The 15,373-nt window shown below is 38.3% G+C and overlaps 1 protein-coding gene across 4 annotated transcripts in view; it reads right to left on the bottom strand.

Annotated features, from left to right (window-relative positions):
- The window catches only part of lrriq1 (leucine-rich repeats and IQ motif containing 1), a 154,467-nt gene that overhangs the window by 43,216 nt on the left and 95,878 nt on the right, over positions 1 to 15,373 (bottom strand). For 3 of the 4 annotated variants that reach the window (XM_080191179.1, XM_080191181.1, XM_080191182.1), the window contains 6 exons: positions 12,076 to 12,298; positions 7,569 to 7,685; positions 5,038 to 5,115; positions 2,965 to 3,107; positions 760 to 846; positions 200 to 288 (listed from right to left, as the gene is read on the bottom strand). In XM_080191179.1, the coding sequence (XP_080047305.1) occupies positions 200 to 288; positions 760 to 846; positions 2,965 to 3,107; positions 5,038 to 5,115; positions 7,569 to 7,685; positions 12,076 to 12,298 (737 nt within the window). The remainder of the gene's footprint in view (positions 1 to 199; positions 289 to 759; positions 847 to 2,964; positions 3,108 to 5,037; positions 5,116 to 7,568; positions 7,686 to 12,075; positions 12,299 to 15,373) is intronic. The other variant, XM_080191180.1, reaches the window with a different exon arrangement.

The following is a 15,373-nucleotide window of genomic DNA, read 5'->3' as shown; positions in this document are numbered from 1 at the left end:
TTATAATCACACTCAGAAGACATGTTCGTGGATGTCAGAGCAGTAAACTTGTACACATTTGATTCAAGACTCACACACTTTGGTTGGATGAAAGAGTTAACACTTATCTATAAAGAATATGTGAATGGAACCCAATTCTTTGCCCTTCACTCAGTGCCACTGGATGACTGCCAAGTTGCAGGGGGGAATATAAACATACCCTGCAATCTTTTAGCCTCTGCTTTCTTGGATTTCATTTTCTGGGCTCGTTTCAGCATTAGCTGTGCAGTGTGAGCATCCTTAAAGCCCCTATCAGTAACAAGAACAAAAAGATAAATAGCTGGAGTTAATGCAATTTCCTAGAAAGACTTCACAATAAATTATATTTCAGCAAGAAAGTCAAGTAAGAACATCAACTAAACTTACCTTATAGACCATCAACACGGAAGGAAAAGTTTATAGCTTTTTCAAGTTTTATGGAATACTACTTTTTTCTATTCATCTATTCTAATTCTGGTGTAATAATGCCTGCTGATGAATGTGTGCTATAAATCTTTTTTTTAGGTATTATGGAAAACATTAAGTTGCATTGAAATTCAAATGCAGAGTGCCAAAATGTTTAAAGTAACTTGACAAATGCCTCATTTTTAATTTGGGAGTTTTGAGAAGATTGATTTTTTTTTATAAATGTAGCAGTAAGTACTAAGCAAGAAGCTTTATTTATTTTACAGTTATTCAATTAGTGAAAAACTAGCTTTGTAAAGTAATAGCTTTGCTTACCATTCTAGTGAGATTTGTTCTTCTTTTTCTGACCCGAAGCACTGCTTATTGCAAGATGTACCCTCAGAGAATCTTGACACAGTTCTGCTGCGTGATCAAATGACAGGGAAAAAAAATTCAATTTTTGATACTGTTAAAGGAGCATTTCTGTTCAAACTATCTTGTATATTAAAATAATAGGTAGAAATGTGCCTGTGTGTGTGGGGGGGTGGGTGGGGGGAGGTGAGGAGTGCAGGTCAGAGGAGCAAAACTTGAATTATTCATTAATATTTGAATGCTGAGGAGCGATACTGTCCTGAATCATAGGTGTTACCTTACATTTACAGCCAATTCAGCATCAAGATCAAAGGTTCACTTTACCAATCTCAAGCTGGATCTTAAAGCCAACCTTTTATGTCTCTTGTATGAAGCTGACTGAAATTGCGAGGTGCCTGCTTACTGCCAGTGACGCCGAAACACTCTTGATTGGTATGCTCAATAAGATAGCTTTAATCTGTTCACAGAATCATGGTAATCACAGAAGCAGGCTGTTAAGTCCATTGCATCTGTGAGACTGCTAACTTTACCTATGGAGCCATTGGGCCAATTTTGGGTGAACAACCAGTGGAACATGTCAGCTAGCTCTCATCTGACGCAGTGATGTGGCAGCCATGGTTTCAAGGTACCAGCTTCATTTAAATCAAGATGGTTTGCAGTTTGGCTATCCCAATGCAGCTCAGTGAATCAAGACTAACTAGTATTAGGCCATTTCAACCCCAATCAAGGTCAATGGAGTGGAGTGGCGGGACGGTAGGTTTGCTTTGCGATGAGGGGGACCCAATGGCAGAGACTATTTCTGTGTGATCCAGAGCTGCATTCCAGCTCCTATGGTATGTACATAAATACAGCATTGGCTTTGATCTCATGGGAATGATATATGACACATGCTCACCATATCCCATCAAAAACAATAATGCAAGCTTCTATGATTCCAATTTGTGTTTGGAAATGTTCTGATTGCTGAAGCAGGCAGGTACCTCAGGCATTAGCCTCTTTCAAAATGGATTTGTCCTCTTTCTTGGAATTAATGGGGCAGTGAGGCTTCCAGCCCCATTTCAAGACTTCTCATTAGCACCAGTTTAGATAAGAGCAATCTATTTGGTTTCCATTTCTCTGTTCTTTATGTGCATGTTTTCATATTCTTCCTTTTCAAATATATATATATAACTGGGTATTGCTGAAAAAAGAGACACATCAAAGCTTTTTGCTCGTTAGTTAGAATACCAACATAAGGGGAAAACAACAATTTATACTGTATGAGAAGAGGGTGCTGACTGGTTGGGAAGTGGGCTCTGATTGGTAGAGGTGTTGTCATAAAGAATGTACCAATTAATGGTGACTGATGCTTAACTGCATAGCACTGTTTGACATTTAAACTAGGCAGCTCAGCCTTGATTGGTTAAGGCATTGCTCTGAGCAACGTCAATATAACTTTCCTGCTTTTGTAGTAAATGCCACCAGCTTTGAAGCCCAGGATTCCAATGCTTTGGTCACCACTCAATTTTTAAACAAGCACAAGGGGAACGGAATGAGGAATCCGCTTGCCTCTAATTAAGGGCATATTAAGCCGCTGTGTAGCTTATTAATGGGTCTCAAAGGGTGAGAACGTGATTTTCAATTTGTAAATTGACAGACCTGAATAGTTATGTACATGTTGGTTCACAGCTGTTGGGCTCAAAGCAGGCAGAAATGTAATGTCTTTTATTTTTAAGCTGCGAAATTTTAGGAATTAGAGGCTCCTGTGCTATATTGGATGCACTTTGTTTCATTTAGCCGTTTGACCTTTTCTACACCTTGAAGTGACTGGCCCTTTAAAGTGATGCCTCCTCTCCACTGCAAGGTAGTGGCAGACTCCATTATGATTGCCATCTACCTTTGTCAGTCATGCTTTGCAGGCAGCTCTTGCCTCCTGGTGGTGCTTGGTGCCAGTAATTGAGCGCCAACATCACCTCCAGACCAATTGTGGCGTTTAGATTTGAAGACTGAAGTCGGGACCCAGAAATTTTACAGGTGTTGTGTTCCTGAACCTGAATTGAAAATAAAACCCAAAGGGTCTTACCTCAATACATTCAAAATACGTTCACTTAGATAGAGTTAAAATCATAACCCCTGGTGTATTCTTACAATAAAAATTCCATTATAGTTCGATATTTAGCCAGTTTATACCTGGGAGATTGCAGAACACTGGTGGTTGATGATGAAAAGGATGGAGATCCAAATTTTTCAACAGAATTGATATCATCATCTTGCCAAGCTTGCTGCAGGTGCCTTGATAAGCCAAATGAATCAGCAGTATTATGAGCGGGGCTCTGGAAAATATTTATCATGTATATTGACATTCAGGAAATAATTAAAAATATACTGCAAGTTAAGGCATAGGCCTTAAGTCACTGCAGACATTCTATCGGGAAAAATGTAATTTAACAGGTTGGTAAATAGAGGACAAATGCTGCTTCCAAATTTTCACATTGCTGCAGAATTTACTTATGCACACTTGGCTCACCAGCAGGAAATTTTCTGATTCCGATGTTTCTATTACTATTTCTAACTGTTCATAATATGACTCAATAGTTAATGGATAAGGAAGACCATTCAGTCCAACTTAATTTAGCTATTCAAAGAGATGCCAAATTCTTCTTTGCAGTATTCAACTGTGTTTTGAATATTCCAGGCTTTTCACCCCACAAATCTACCCCAGTAGTTCTTTGCTTGAAGATTAATTTCATGATTTCAACGCCAAATTTACCTTTTGTTAATTCATTTACTAATTGCATCCTCCTATCCCCAGCTCTCTCAATTTAATTTCAAGTAACATCCCAGATCTGCCTTTTGCATTCTCTTAATTATTTTGTATATCTGTTAAGAACCATTTTAAGAAGCAAAAAAAATCCCCCACAGCATTCACAGGCAAACACAGTTCTAAAGAAGCAGCTTCTTACTCATTCTCTTCACAAATTTGAAATTTGCCCAAAAGGTTTCTTCTTTAAAAAAGAACACAACTTTTATTTGTTACAAAAGAAAGGATTCATCCTTATGGAATGGAGAATTGCCATTTTTTTGTTTAATGAATAGGATTCTGACATCATTCTCAATACTTAACTAATTTGCATTTTAAAACTTATTTAAATGTATAAATTTCCTGCAGCGAGAATAATGCAATGGAGACATTTGGCGGCAACAAAGCTGGGAAAGAAGATTAGAGTTAATGGCAATTTAAACACAAAAAAAGTACTTACAAACCTGTTTGCGTGCAAGAGAATTTAAACTGACTTATAAGATGAGCGTCGGTCACAAGTGCTGATGATATCCAGCTACAAAAGGATTGCAATAAAACCCAAATACAATGTGAAAATATTCAAAAAGCAAAACAATCAGCAGTCCTGAGATGTGCAAAACCCCCTTAGCCATGAAGAAAATGTGAGCTGGTAAATCTTTACTGACTTCCCAGTTTTCTGAGTATGCTGCCAAGCCACTATTTTGTATGCTACATTCCATTCTTACGACACCACTTTGGGTGGAATTCCAAGCCCATTACAAGACTATTGGGAGGACTGGAAATCGTTTGTTTCTAGGATTTACTCTCCCAGTTTGCAATTTGTTTGTGGGAACATTATTTCATCAACAATTGGATATGTTTCTCACTATTAACCTTTCTTCCAAAGTAAAACAATTTCTGGTTTAACATATCAAGTTTGTGATGGCGTGCAATATGTATAACTATTCATGCTTCCCTTCATATGGATAACTGCAACTAACCCTTCTCCTCTCGAATATAGTATATAGAAAAATAAAAGATGCAAAGGATAAGTAAATAGACAAATCAAATTGCTGCTAATTAATATGTTTAAATGTGTGCAAAGTTTTGGTTTATTACGATTCTTTGAATCGGTTTCTAGATCTGTCTGAAACTTTGCTTCTGTCATTTTCTTTTTAATCAAACCACATTTTTATTCTTTGTTTTCTAATTCTGTGCCAAATTTACAGCTGTGGTACATCACTTATTTGCTACTGCGGCGTAAATGGCTGAAAAACAAGATAAAGGAACAAATTTATTTTTGCATTTGGAGAAAAGCAACATGACAAATTTCATCTGTTGCTGGTGGCATATGTCAGAGAACTCTGAAGTAACATATTTTACACCCCAGTATTTTTTTCACTAATTATCCCAATGTCACATGATAGTAAAGTTCTTTTAAAATAGAAATGTAATGAACAGGTTTCTATAATGCAGCACATTACCTTTATTTGCTGGTAATGGTTTTCAGTTTGAGAAGAAATTCCAGGATCCGAGGTTATCCAGACTTTGTCCAAGGTGGCCTGAATGGAGAAGTAGGTTTTCAGACAGGATTCGGTAATTGGAGTGAAAGAACAAATCAAATGACCACGCTTAAGATATCAGAGATACTGTTAAGAAAGTAGGTTTGTCCAAATGGACTTCACAGCATGCCAAAATCTTTTCTTCAGGATGCCAGTGTTAACCTGACAGAGATGCTTTTATTAATAAATTGAATGTCTTTATTACAAAGTGCCTTTGGCAACAATAGGGCTGTGCATTCTTCAAAATTATTTTGGCTCCGCTTATTTTGCCAAAAACAACAACGCTGCCTTCAGGTTCTTTTTTTTAAAAAAAAATCAATGTCCTTTTCCCAATAGAATTCAATTTTCAAGTGAAATTTATAGCTTGTTTTCCTTAGCAAAGCTGATTAGCTACAGTTGGCAAAAAAAAATTATGATGGTAATTTTTGCATCCACAGACAGTCCATAAAATCAAAGTTGGCCAGTCATGTCGTTCCACGTGATTTTATTTTACATATCTTGCCAGTAATCAAGTCAACATTGTAGCAGTAATTTCACTAGTCAAAGTGTCTAAAACAGAAGAAACTGAATGAAGAAATTGTTGTTTTTCTAAAAACTTCTAGTGCCTCCAATGTGCCTAGAGGCCAAAGAATGTGAACACTATTTACACTCTGTGTAAAACAACAGAAGGACAAAGTTGCAACTTCTGGAATTTTTGCTCAATCCTTGGTACCACCCAACAATGGACATAAATCACTTCTTATGGCTTTTCTTCTGAAAGAAGATTTTTCTATCCTCTTGGGCACTGTGTAATCTAAAACTTTGTGCAGATAAACTCTAATCACTTTGAAAAGCTGTTTCTAAATATTGCTAAAGAGCGAATATGGTTTCAAAAGAATGATGTCACTACTTATTAAATGCCTTTGGTTACTTCTGCACAATCAACAGCTGCTATTCAATTTAAAACAAACTGTTGCAAGGCCATGCCTTATAAAAAAGTGATTTGTATTCACTTATGGAAAAATCACTTAGTTTTAAAAGAAATGAAACAGCAACCTATTAAGATGACCACCAAAAGTCAGGTGACTTTTGTAATTTCTATACAGACTCAGAAGTACCTTGGGGATCCAGAAAATCCTTGATTAAATGACCCTGTGTGGGTAGCCTTCTCTTAAATGGACACAACTTGGCAACTGTCCCTTTTTACAGAAATATTCAAGCCCCATACTATCAGATGAGTAAAGCCATTTGTGGAATTCACACCTCTTATTGGCAGTGTCCTTGCTAACTTCAAATTCCTTGTACTCTCAGTGGGGATTTCTCTCGTCCTGCCTGCCACAGGAATCATGGTGGGCAGGAGATGGACCTTGCAAAGGTCTGCTGACCTTGGGCGGGATTTTCCGGTTTTGAGGTGAACATGGCCAGAAATCCCACCCTGAGTCATTAGCTGGAATTTTAACACCACGCCCACCCCACAGAACAGAATTCTCTGTTGGCTGTGGACGGGATTTTACGAGCCTTGTCCGAGCGAGGTCATAAAATAGCAGCCACTGTTTCTGAAATTGATACTTAACAAAGAGGGCTGCAGATAAATCAGCTTATCGTAAGAACGGTGTTAACAGCCACTGTGCATTCTCCATAGTGTAGCAATGGCTTGCAACTTGGAATAATTTATCTGGACAATGGGAGGGAGTACTGATCATGCGTTCACATAACCAAAACTGGCATTTCCATATTCATTGACCCATTGTGCACTTTCTAGAACCAATGAATATCACAATCTAAAATGGAACGTATTTTAAAAAGCTTTGAAAACAATCTATTCCACTGATAAATTTCCCCTAGGACTATAAATTCCTGGGCTGAAAGCAAAAAAAAAGTGTCATTCATCTGGGTTTCATTATATCTGCTTAGCTGAGAGCCCAGACATGTATTTGAAAAACAGAACACCTGCTCCCCAGTGTAAACATTGCTTGAGTAACAGCTCAGGTTCTGTGATTTCTGCAGTCACTATTCTATTCAAATTTCTACCTCTCTTCAGCTCTGAAAGAGTCAATAAGGATTAAAATCATTAACTCTGTTCCTCTCACCCCAGATGCTACCAAGCCTGCTGAGTTTTTCCGTTTATATCAACTTCACTATGTTTGTTTATATGGCTCAATTGGTTTTAAGTGCTTGTGGTTTTTGCAACTTCAAAGGGCCTGATGATTGACACTTTTATTCGCTTTCATTTCAGATCTTGTTTCCCCATCGGAAAAATTATCAATGGAGTACATTTTTTTCAGTGCTTTTTGTTGCACATCTCACTTTACATCATAATCTTTACTAGTTCTCGAAAGTACAGTAGGTCAATTGGCATTGTAGAGTCAGAGCTTGGCATGGAGACATAAGGGGTACTTCTGCTATGTCACCTTCTGTTTAGTATTTTAAAAGTAGCATATCTCTGAGGAACACATACTCTGATGTTTATTTACCTCATCAAATGTAAATTCACTCAAATCAACTGCTTCGAAGACATCATCTTCCTCAGTTTGAACAGCTGCTAAAGCATAAGACAACTTCTTCCGCAGGAGATAGCCTCGCCAATGTGCCTAAATAAATCCACAATGTATTGAATTTTTAAATAAAATCAAAGCATCGAAAGTTAAATGATCCGCAAACAAAAGAATGACAGTATTTACACTTGAGTTGGATGTTGATTGCAGAATACTTATACATTAATTTCTAGACATAAATGAGCAAAGAACAGTTTCTAAACAGCTATAATCATCTTTTCTGTAAACTGCAAGAAATGTGTTAATTTCACCATCACAGACTTAAAAATATTTATTATTTACAGTACCACTCATTCAAGATTCATTACAAGATTCAGCAAAAACATGAATAAAGAGCAAAATAGCTTGAAATTACTGAGGGTAAATTGATACAACCAGTTTCATGGATCTCCTGCACCTAAAAAATGAAAACCAAAATGAAGAAATTAACATGCTCTTGGGAAACCCTTCCTTGTTCCATGCGCAATAAGCGGAAACGGACATTCTAAATTTGGAACATAAGAACATTAGGAGGAAATGCTTGGGCCTGCTCCACCATTCGATTAGGTCATAGTTGATCAGGATCTCAAATGCATGTTCTCTCCTTTGATCCACTGTGAAAGAGTTTAACTACTGATGGCAAAGATATGGGACATAGTAGGGAAAAGCATTCTTTCAAGATATACTTCTCAGAATGCAAGAACAAATATGAGCAGAAGGAGCTTAGTTTGGAAGTGATAGATGTGATGAGTCAGGCATGGAGTTGGAGGGCTACAATACTTGTGATTCTGGTCACAAATGTTGGGAAACAAACATCAGTTCCACGGTAGATGTTAGGGCATTCCAAATGAAATGATGACAGGCATTAAAATTTAGTTCTAACTGGGCAATGTTACTTGGGGGATGTATGAAAATGACTGGTGTAAAAAAGAGAAATGTCACACTTGAACAGTAGAAGAACTGGTTTGCTCTTTGGTTTTGTAGATTAGTCGAGGAATGTGGGTGGAGCTCCAGCTGACCTATGCTATTATTGACAGGGTGAATATTTGTTCCTGACACTAGGGGCCAGAATGGAGGCCAGTGGGACTTGAAAATAGCCCTGCTGGATGACCTGCTGATTATCCAGCTCCATCCCACATCTGGGCCACTTTTGTGGATGTGCGACGTAGGATAGATGGAGGCGCCATGTGCCGGAAGGTGATGGGTAGGCAACATAGTCAGAGCCCATTGAGGTCAATTAAGTGAGTTGGCCTGGGACTTCCCAACAATTATCCTGATTCCTGAAAATGGCAAGGGTACCTGGAGGCGGCTGCCAGGTGGCAAGCTGGTGGACCAGTGTCTCAGACAGGCCTAGAAGCTCTCCCTGTATCTCTGGCTGACCTTTGTTTCCCAGTAAGGGAAAGCCCAGCCATCAGTCCAGAAATTGGCAAATGCTGAAGTCTCCAGAATTGCATGTAGCTTTCACAAAAAATAAAATGCAGTATAAACAGGATTCAAAGACATAGAAATGAAAATAATCAACAATCTATTTTATCTTTTGGACTTCCTACTGCATTTCATTAAAGCTAAGGCTGGGATTTTCCAGCCCCATCATGGTAGGACCCACCACAGGAGATTCAGCAGCCCAGTAAATTTATATTGACTTTTGGTGGGACTGGGTGATCCTGGTGGTTTGCAGGGCTGGAAAAGTCTGTATTAAGTATTGCAATAACATCATTAACTAATAACATGAAATTTTCAGTGGTCAGAATTGTTAAGAAAACACAGATGTTTCAATTCCACCGTAGCACTTTGATAAATAAATGGTTCACTGAGGTTATACATTGGCATTTTCCAGAAGTGTGGCAGGACAGGTGTTCCATTCGCTTGACTGAATGTCCTGCTACTAATCTCAAAGTTTCTGGAGTTAGTTTCATGTATATTTCTTTGGAAGTTTACCACTGGAAAGGTGGATAAAATAATGGCTATCGCAACTTAAACAGAAAGACAGTTCAAAGCTCAAAAGGGTCTAATGCTCCAAAGAAATGGATGTCAAGGCCCATAAGGAGCAGGGTAAGAAAAAAAAAGGAAGTCGGTGTCAGGGACAGTGAGAACTTAATACTGCAGAAAATCTACAGGAGTATCGCAAATGTAGGAATTAAGTTAGAAAGGAACCTGGGAAGTAAAGAGAGATTATAAAAACAGTGGCGCACAGAATCATAGCATCCCTACATTGCAGAAGGAGGCCATTCAGCCCATTGATTCTGCACCAACACTCTGACAGAGTATCTTACTCAGGCCCTCCCCCTCTGTCCCACAGATGTGGTGCCAGAGGACTAGATTATGGTTACGTCATACCATTGTTTAAAAATGGAGGACATGGTCATAGGATGGTCAACCTAACTTCAGTGGAACAAAAATTATTGGAAAAGTTCTGAGGGACAGATTAACCAAGTAGAATCACCAAGGTTTTGTTAAGGGAGAGTCTTGACTGACTAACTTAATTGAATTTTCTGATGAGGTAACAAAGGTCAGTGAGGGTTTGTATTTCTTGTAATTTACATGGATTTAGTAAGATTTTTATTAAGATCCCACATGGTAGTCAGTCAAAAATGTAACAGCCATGAGATCCAAGGACATGTGATAAGTTGGAGCCAAAAATTGGTTCTGTGGCAGAAAGCAAAGTATTGATGAGTACTTTTTTTGTAACTAGAAGGCTGTTTCCAGTAGTTTCTTGCAGGGCTCAGTTCTAAGTCCTTTGTTGTTTGTAGTGCATATTAATGATTTATAGTTAAATATAGTAGGTATGATTAAGAAGTTTAGGTGATTCAAAAATTGGCTGGGGGTTGATAGTGAAGAAGAATGCTGTAGTCTGCAGAGAAATGTTAATAGACTGACCAGGTGGACAGAAAAGCAGCAAATGAAAGTTAACCAAAGAAGTATGAGGTAAAATGCATTTGTGGAGGCAAAGAAGGGCAAATAAATACACAATAAATGGTTGAATACTGAGCAATGTAGAAGAACAGAGAGACCTTGGGGTGCACATTTATTGATTCTTGAAGGTAGCAGGCAAGTAGTAATTGGGAAAGAAGGCATATGAGATATTTTCCTCTATTTAGTGAGATATAGAATATAACAGCAGGGAAGTAATGCTGGAATTGTGTAAAACAATATTTAGGCCACAGCTAGAGCACTGTGTACAGTTCTGGCCACACATTACAGAAAGTGATCACACTAATGGCAGTAAAGGAGATTTACAAGAATCGTGCCAAGAATGGGGAATTCTAGCTATGAGAAGAGTGGAGAGTCTTGGATTGTTTTCTTTGTAACAGAAGAGGCTGAAGGGAGTCTTAATAGAGGCACATACAATAATGAAAGGCCTATACAGAGCTGATAGAAATGATTCATTTGGCTGAGAGGTCAATAACCAGGAGACACATTTAAAGCAATTGGCTGAGGATTAGAGGCAAGCTATGGAGAATTATTTTTTCATTCTGAAGATTGTGGGGATCTGAAACTTAGTGCCTGAAAGGGTGGTTGAGGCAGAAACCTCATCGTATTTAAAAGATATTGATAGGCACTTGAAATGCCATAATCTATAGAGTAACAGACCATGAGCTGGAAAATGGAATCAAGCTGTCAAGCTCTTTTTTGGCAGCCAAAGGCACAATGGCTGGAATTTTACTGTCCCACCCTCCACAGGAATTGGAGGGTGCAAGGGGCAGACCATGAAAAAGTCCGTTGAATTTATAGTTTTGGGACAAGTGAGGCTGTAAACTCCTGCCCAATGAGTTGAATGCTCCCCTTCTGTGATATAGTCTTTTGATCTTTCCATGCATCTATCATCTTGGTAGCTGCATTACCTAATGATAATTACTAATGATAATTATTAAAGGTCCTATATAAAGCCTATACGTAGTTGCTATTGCTGTTGATAATGGGGCTGTTGACTAATAATAATCAAATTTTATCAATTAGTCTACAACAGACATACACAAGACACAAGGAAAACCACAGTGGTGAAGAGCTTTGAGGGCCCAAAATCACATTTCAAGCAAGCATGGTACACTTATTAAATTGAGTTCATACTGACCAGGTTCTTTGACTGTTGAAGTGCAACAACTATAGAACGAAAAACAAAGAAAATTACAGCCCTCCACACCTGCACCAAACATGCTGCCTGTCTGAGCTGAAACCCTTTACCCTTCTGGGGACCATATTTCACTATTCCCTTCCTAATCATGTATTTGTCAAGACATCCCTTAAAAGTCACTGTCATACCTGCTTCCACTACGTCCCCAGCAGCAAGTTCCAGGCATCCACCACCCTCTGTGTAAATAACTTGCCTCGCACATCTCCTTTCAACCTATGCCCCCTAGTAATTGACTCTTCCACCCTGGGAAAAAGTTATGTTAAATTCTTTCCAATTTCACTTCATCAAATATGCATAAAATTATACTTCTCTAACCTGGATGATGGTGACTGCTCTATGTCTTCTCTCCTCCTTCCCACCAAGTATCTTCCATTTCTTAGCTGAAGCTTGGGCAGTCTTCCGTGAAGCAACTTTATTGCTGTAATCTCTCCATGCAGACTGAATCACTGAAGCAGCATTATGAAGTACCATGCACATGTGAATTTGTCTACGGATATTATATCCTCGCCAGTGAGACTGTAAGACTGTAGCTGCATAGCTGTCAACATAAAGATTTGGAAATGCATTATTCTTAATCAGGAGAAACAGCAAGTAATTATTTAAAACACAGAACAATGTTGCACCCATCCACCCATTAATTGATCAAGTGATTCTAATTTTGTTTTGGGCGTTTTGACTCAGTTATAACTTAAACTTTCATTGGCCGATAATGAGAATTTATTAGAGAAAAATTAGTTTTTCTTCCTGTTACTTATGTTATAAATGGTTATCTTTCCTGTCCCCAGTCTTATCTTTAACAGTCCTCAATGATCTATTTCTACCAACTTCTTTTTCATATATGTGCCTCCAGGTTGTATCATCCAGATGTGACAGTTCCAAATTGTACATTTACAACTCCCAGCTATATGTTTCCATGATTCCTCTCGATCCCTCCTTTAGCCTCTGAGTTGTCAGCTTGCTTCTCTAATATCCAGCTGTGGATTAGACACAAATTCCTTCAGTAAAACATTGAGGAGATTAAAATCATCATCTTCAGCTCTACAACAAACTCCAAACCTTTGCCTCAGCTTCCATCCCTACCATTGCCAAAGGATGAAGTTGATTGTTAACAACATCACGTTCCTATTTGACGCCAAAACCAATCTTATGATCCGAAATTCTCTCCAACAGAAAGACCGCCTATTCCATCTCCATAACAACGTTATTCTGCTGATGAAACTCCCATTCATGCCTTTGTCACCTCAAGAAACAATTGTTCTAATGCTCTTCTGTTTGGCCATCCAGCATCCACACTCCACAAACTCTAGCTCATCTATAACTCCCCTGCCCATATCCTACCCTGAATCAAATTTTGCTCATTCCTCGTTCCCATACTTGCTGATCTATCTTACTTCCTGATCTACAAATACCTTAAGAGTTTATTTTTTTTATTCTTAAATTCAATTCGCTTCATGCCATTTTTATCTCTGTTGCCTCATCTAGCTCACAAACCCTTAATAACTGTGCTTCACAAGGTCTGGCCTCATATCTTTCGTATCACTTTTAGCATCATGCCTTCAACCACCTGGCCATAAGCTTTGAAATTTGCCACTAAATCTGTCCCTCTCTCTCACATTAAGATCTATGTATCTTTAACCAAGCTTTTAGCCACCCTTTCTAATATCTGCTTCTTTGGCTTGGTGTCAACTTTTGCCCAAAGTCACCTTTGTGAAGAGCCTTGTGATGTTATGCCACATTAAAGGTGCTAACTAAATGCAAATTATTGATATTGTGCTTGTGCTGAAATTTTTGCTGCTTTCCACCTGGTTGGTATATGTTATTCCCTGACTTAAGAAGTAGAACAATTGTCTGCTATCTCAAATGGTGGCACGGTGGCACAGTGGTTAGCACTGCTGCTTCACAGCTCCAGGGACCCGGCTTTGATTCCTGGCTCGGGTCACTGTGTGGAGTTTGCACATTCTCCTCATGTCTGCGTGGGTTTTCTCCAGGTGCTCCAGTTTCCTCCCACAGTCCAAAGATGTGTGGGTTAGGTTGATTGGCCATGCTAAAATTGCCCTTAGTGTCCTGAGATGTGTAGATTAGCAAGTAAGTGTATAGAGATTTGGGGGTAGTTCCTGGGTGGGATTGTGGTCGGTGCAGACTCAATGGGCTGAATGGACTCTCTCTGTACTGTAGGGATTCTATGATTCTAAATGCCACAACTCTGACATAAAACCAGGTTAATTATATCTCTACTCCAGTTTGCATCAGCTATCATGTTTAAAGGCAAACACCAGTGCAGTAAACCAGTAAGAAAATATTCTTGCCTAGGAATATTTCTGTTAGTACAACTTCATTTTCATTTTGAAGAACAATTGTGCATAAATGATGAATTCTTCAATATCATATAGGACAAATAAGCTTAAAAAACACTTTGTCGCTCATCCCTCATAACAACATTGGATAAATTTTAAAACAATATTAGACAAATATTTCCTATACTAGAACAAGCGGCCACACTTCAAAAGTACTTCACTGGTTTTAATGCACTTTAGAACAGCCTGAGATCGTGGGAGACACTTTATAAATTCAAGTCTGTCTTTCTTTTCTTTCAGAGACTGAATAAAATAAATTCAACTTCACTATAAAGTCACTGAACAGAAAAAGATGCAAGGCAAAAAGGGAAAAAGCAAATTCATGGAATCAGGTGAACTGGATGCCTGACTGATGTTCAACTCATGAAAAGAAACTAGGTGCAAATTGCTGGATTTTGAATTAACTGAGCTTATCCACTGTACGAGAGTCTGTAGGAAGCAGATTCAATCCTAGCTTTCAAAAGAGAACTGGATCATTATATGAAGCGGTGAAACAGCTACAGGGAATAGGCAGGGGAGCTGCACTAGGTGAACTGCTTTTGCGCAGAGCTGGTACAGATGAACTGAATGGCCTCCTTCCATGCTGTGATCATTCTATGATTCTACCTAAAATTAAAATAGAAGCTATGTGTGAAGAAAACTAAACCAAAATTCTGTGTTTACTAAAATTGAGAACTGCCTCTCTCTACAAAGCTGCTGGCCAAAGCATACTGCACATTTTCTTTAACACACCTCTTGGGCAGCTAGTTTTTCTTGTTGAATATTGAAGCTTAATAAATTGAAGTTTTGGCTGGCTTTGGTCATTTTCACAAGGTTAAACTAGAAAACCATATAGAAAGAATCAAAAATAATAAGCCAGGCACAGTAAGGAAGGAAGATAGTGTAACACAGCACAAATATCACAATGATCACAGTAAATATTAAAGTCAAAGTTTAAGAGAGTGAAACAAAATCAAAAATATCCTTTTCTATTGCACAGCTGGATGACACAGCACTAAAGTATTACGATCCATTATTTCCCTGTGTCTAAGAAAGGGGAAATCACATTGAACCCATGCTTCAGATATTAATCTCCCACCTCCAGTATATACCAGTTACACGATACAGCATAAACGTAATGCAAAACACGAGGCCATAATTATAGAAACAGACGTTTGATAAGATGTAATGAATTGTAATTACTATAAATTGTGGCTTCTGCTATAGATTAAATAGTCTCAGGCACTGGTGCTTATTTGGCTTATTCAAATATTCTGAAA

The sequence above is a fragment of the Carcharhinus amblyrhynchos genome, chromosome 6 (genome assembly GCF_965287045.1).
Source record: "Carcharhinus amblyrhynchos chromosome 6, sCarAmb.v2.hapA, whole genome shotgun sequence".
Lineage (NCBI taxonomy): Eukaryota > Metazoa > Chordata > Chondrichthyes > Carcharhiniformes > Carcharhinidae > Carcharhinus > Carcharhinus amblyrhynchos.
This window is presented reverse-complemented; position numbering and strand designations above follow the sequence as displayed.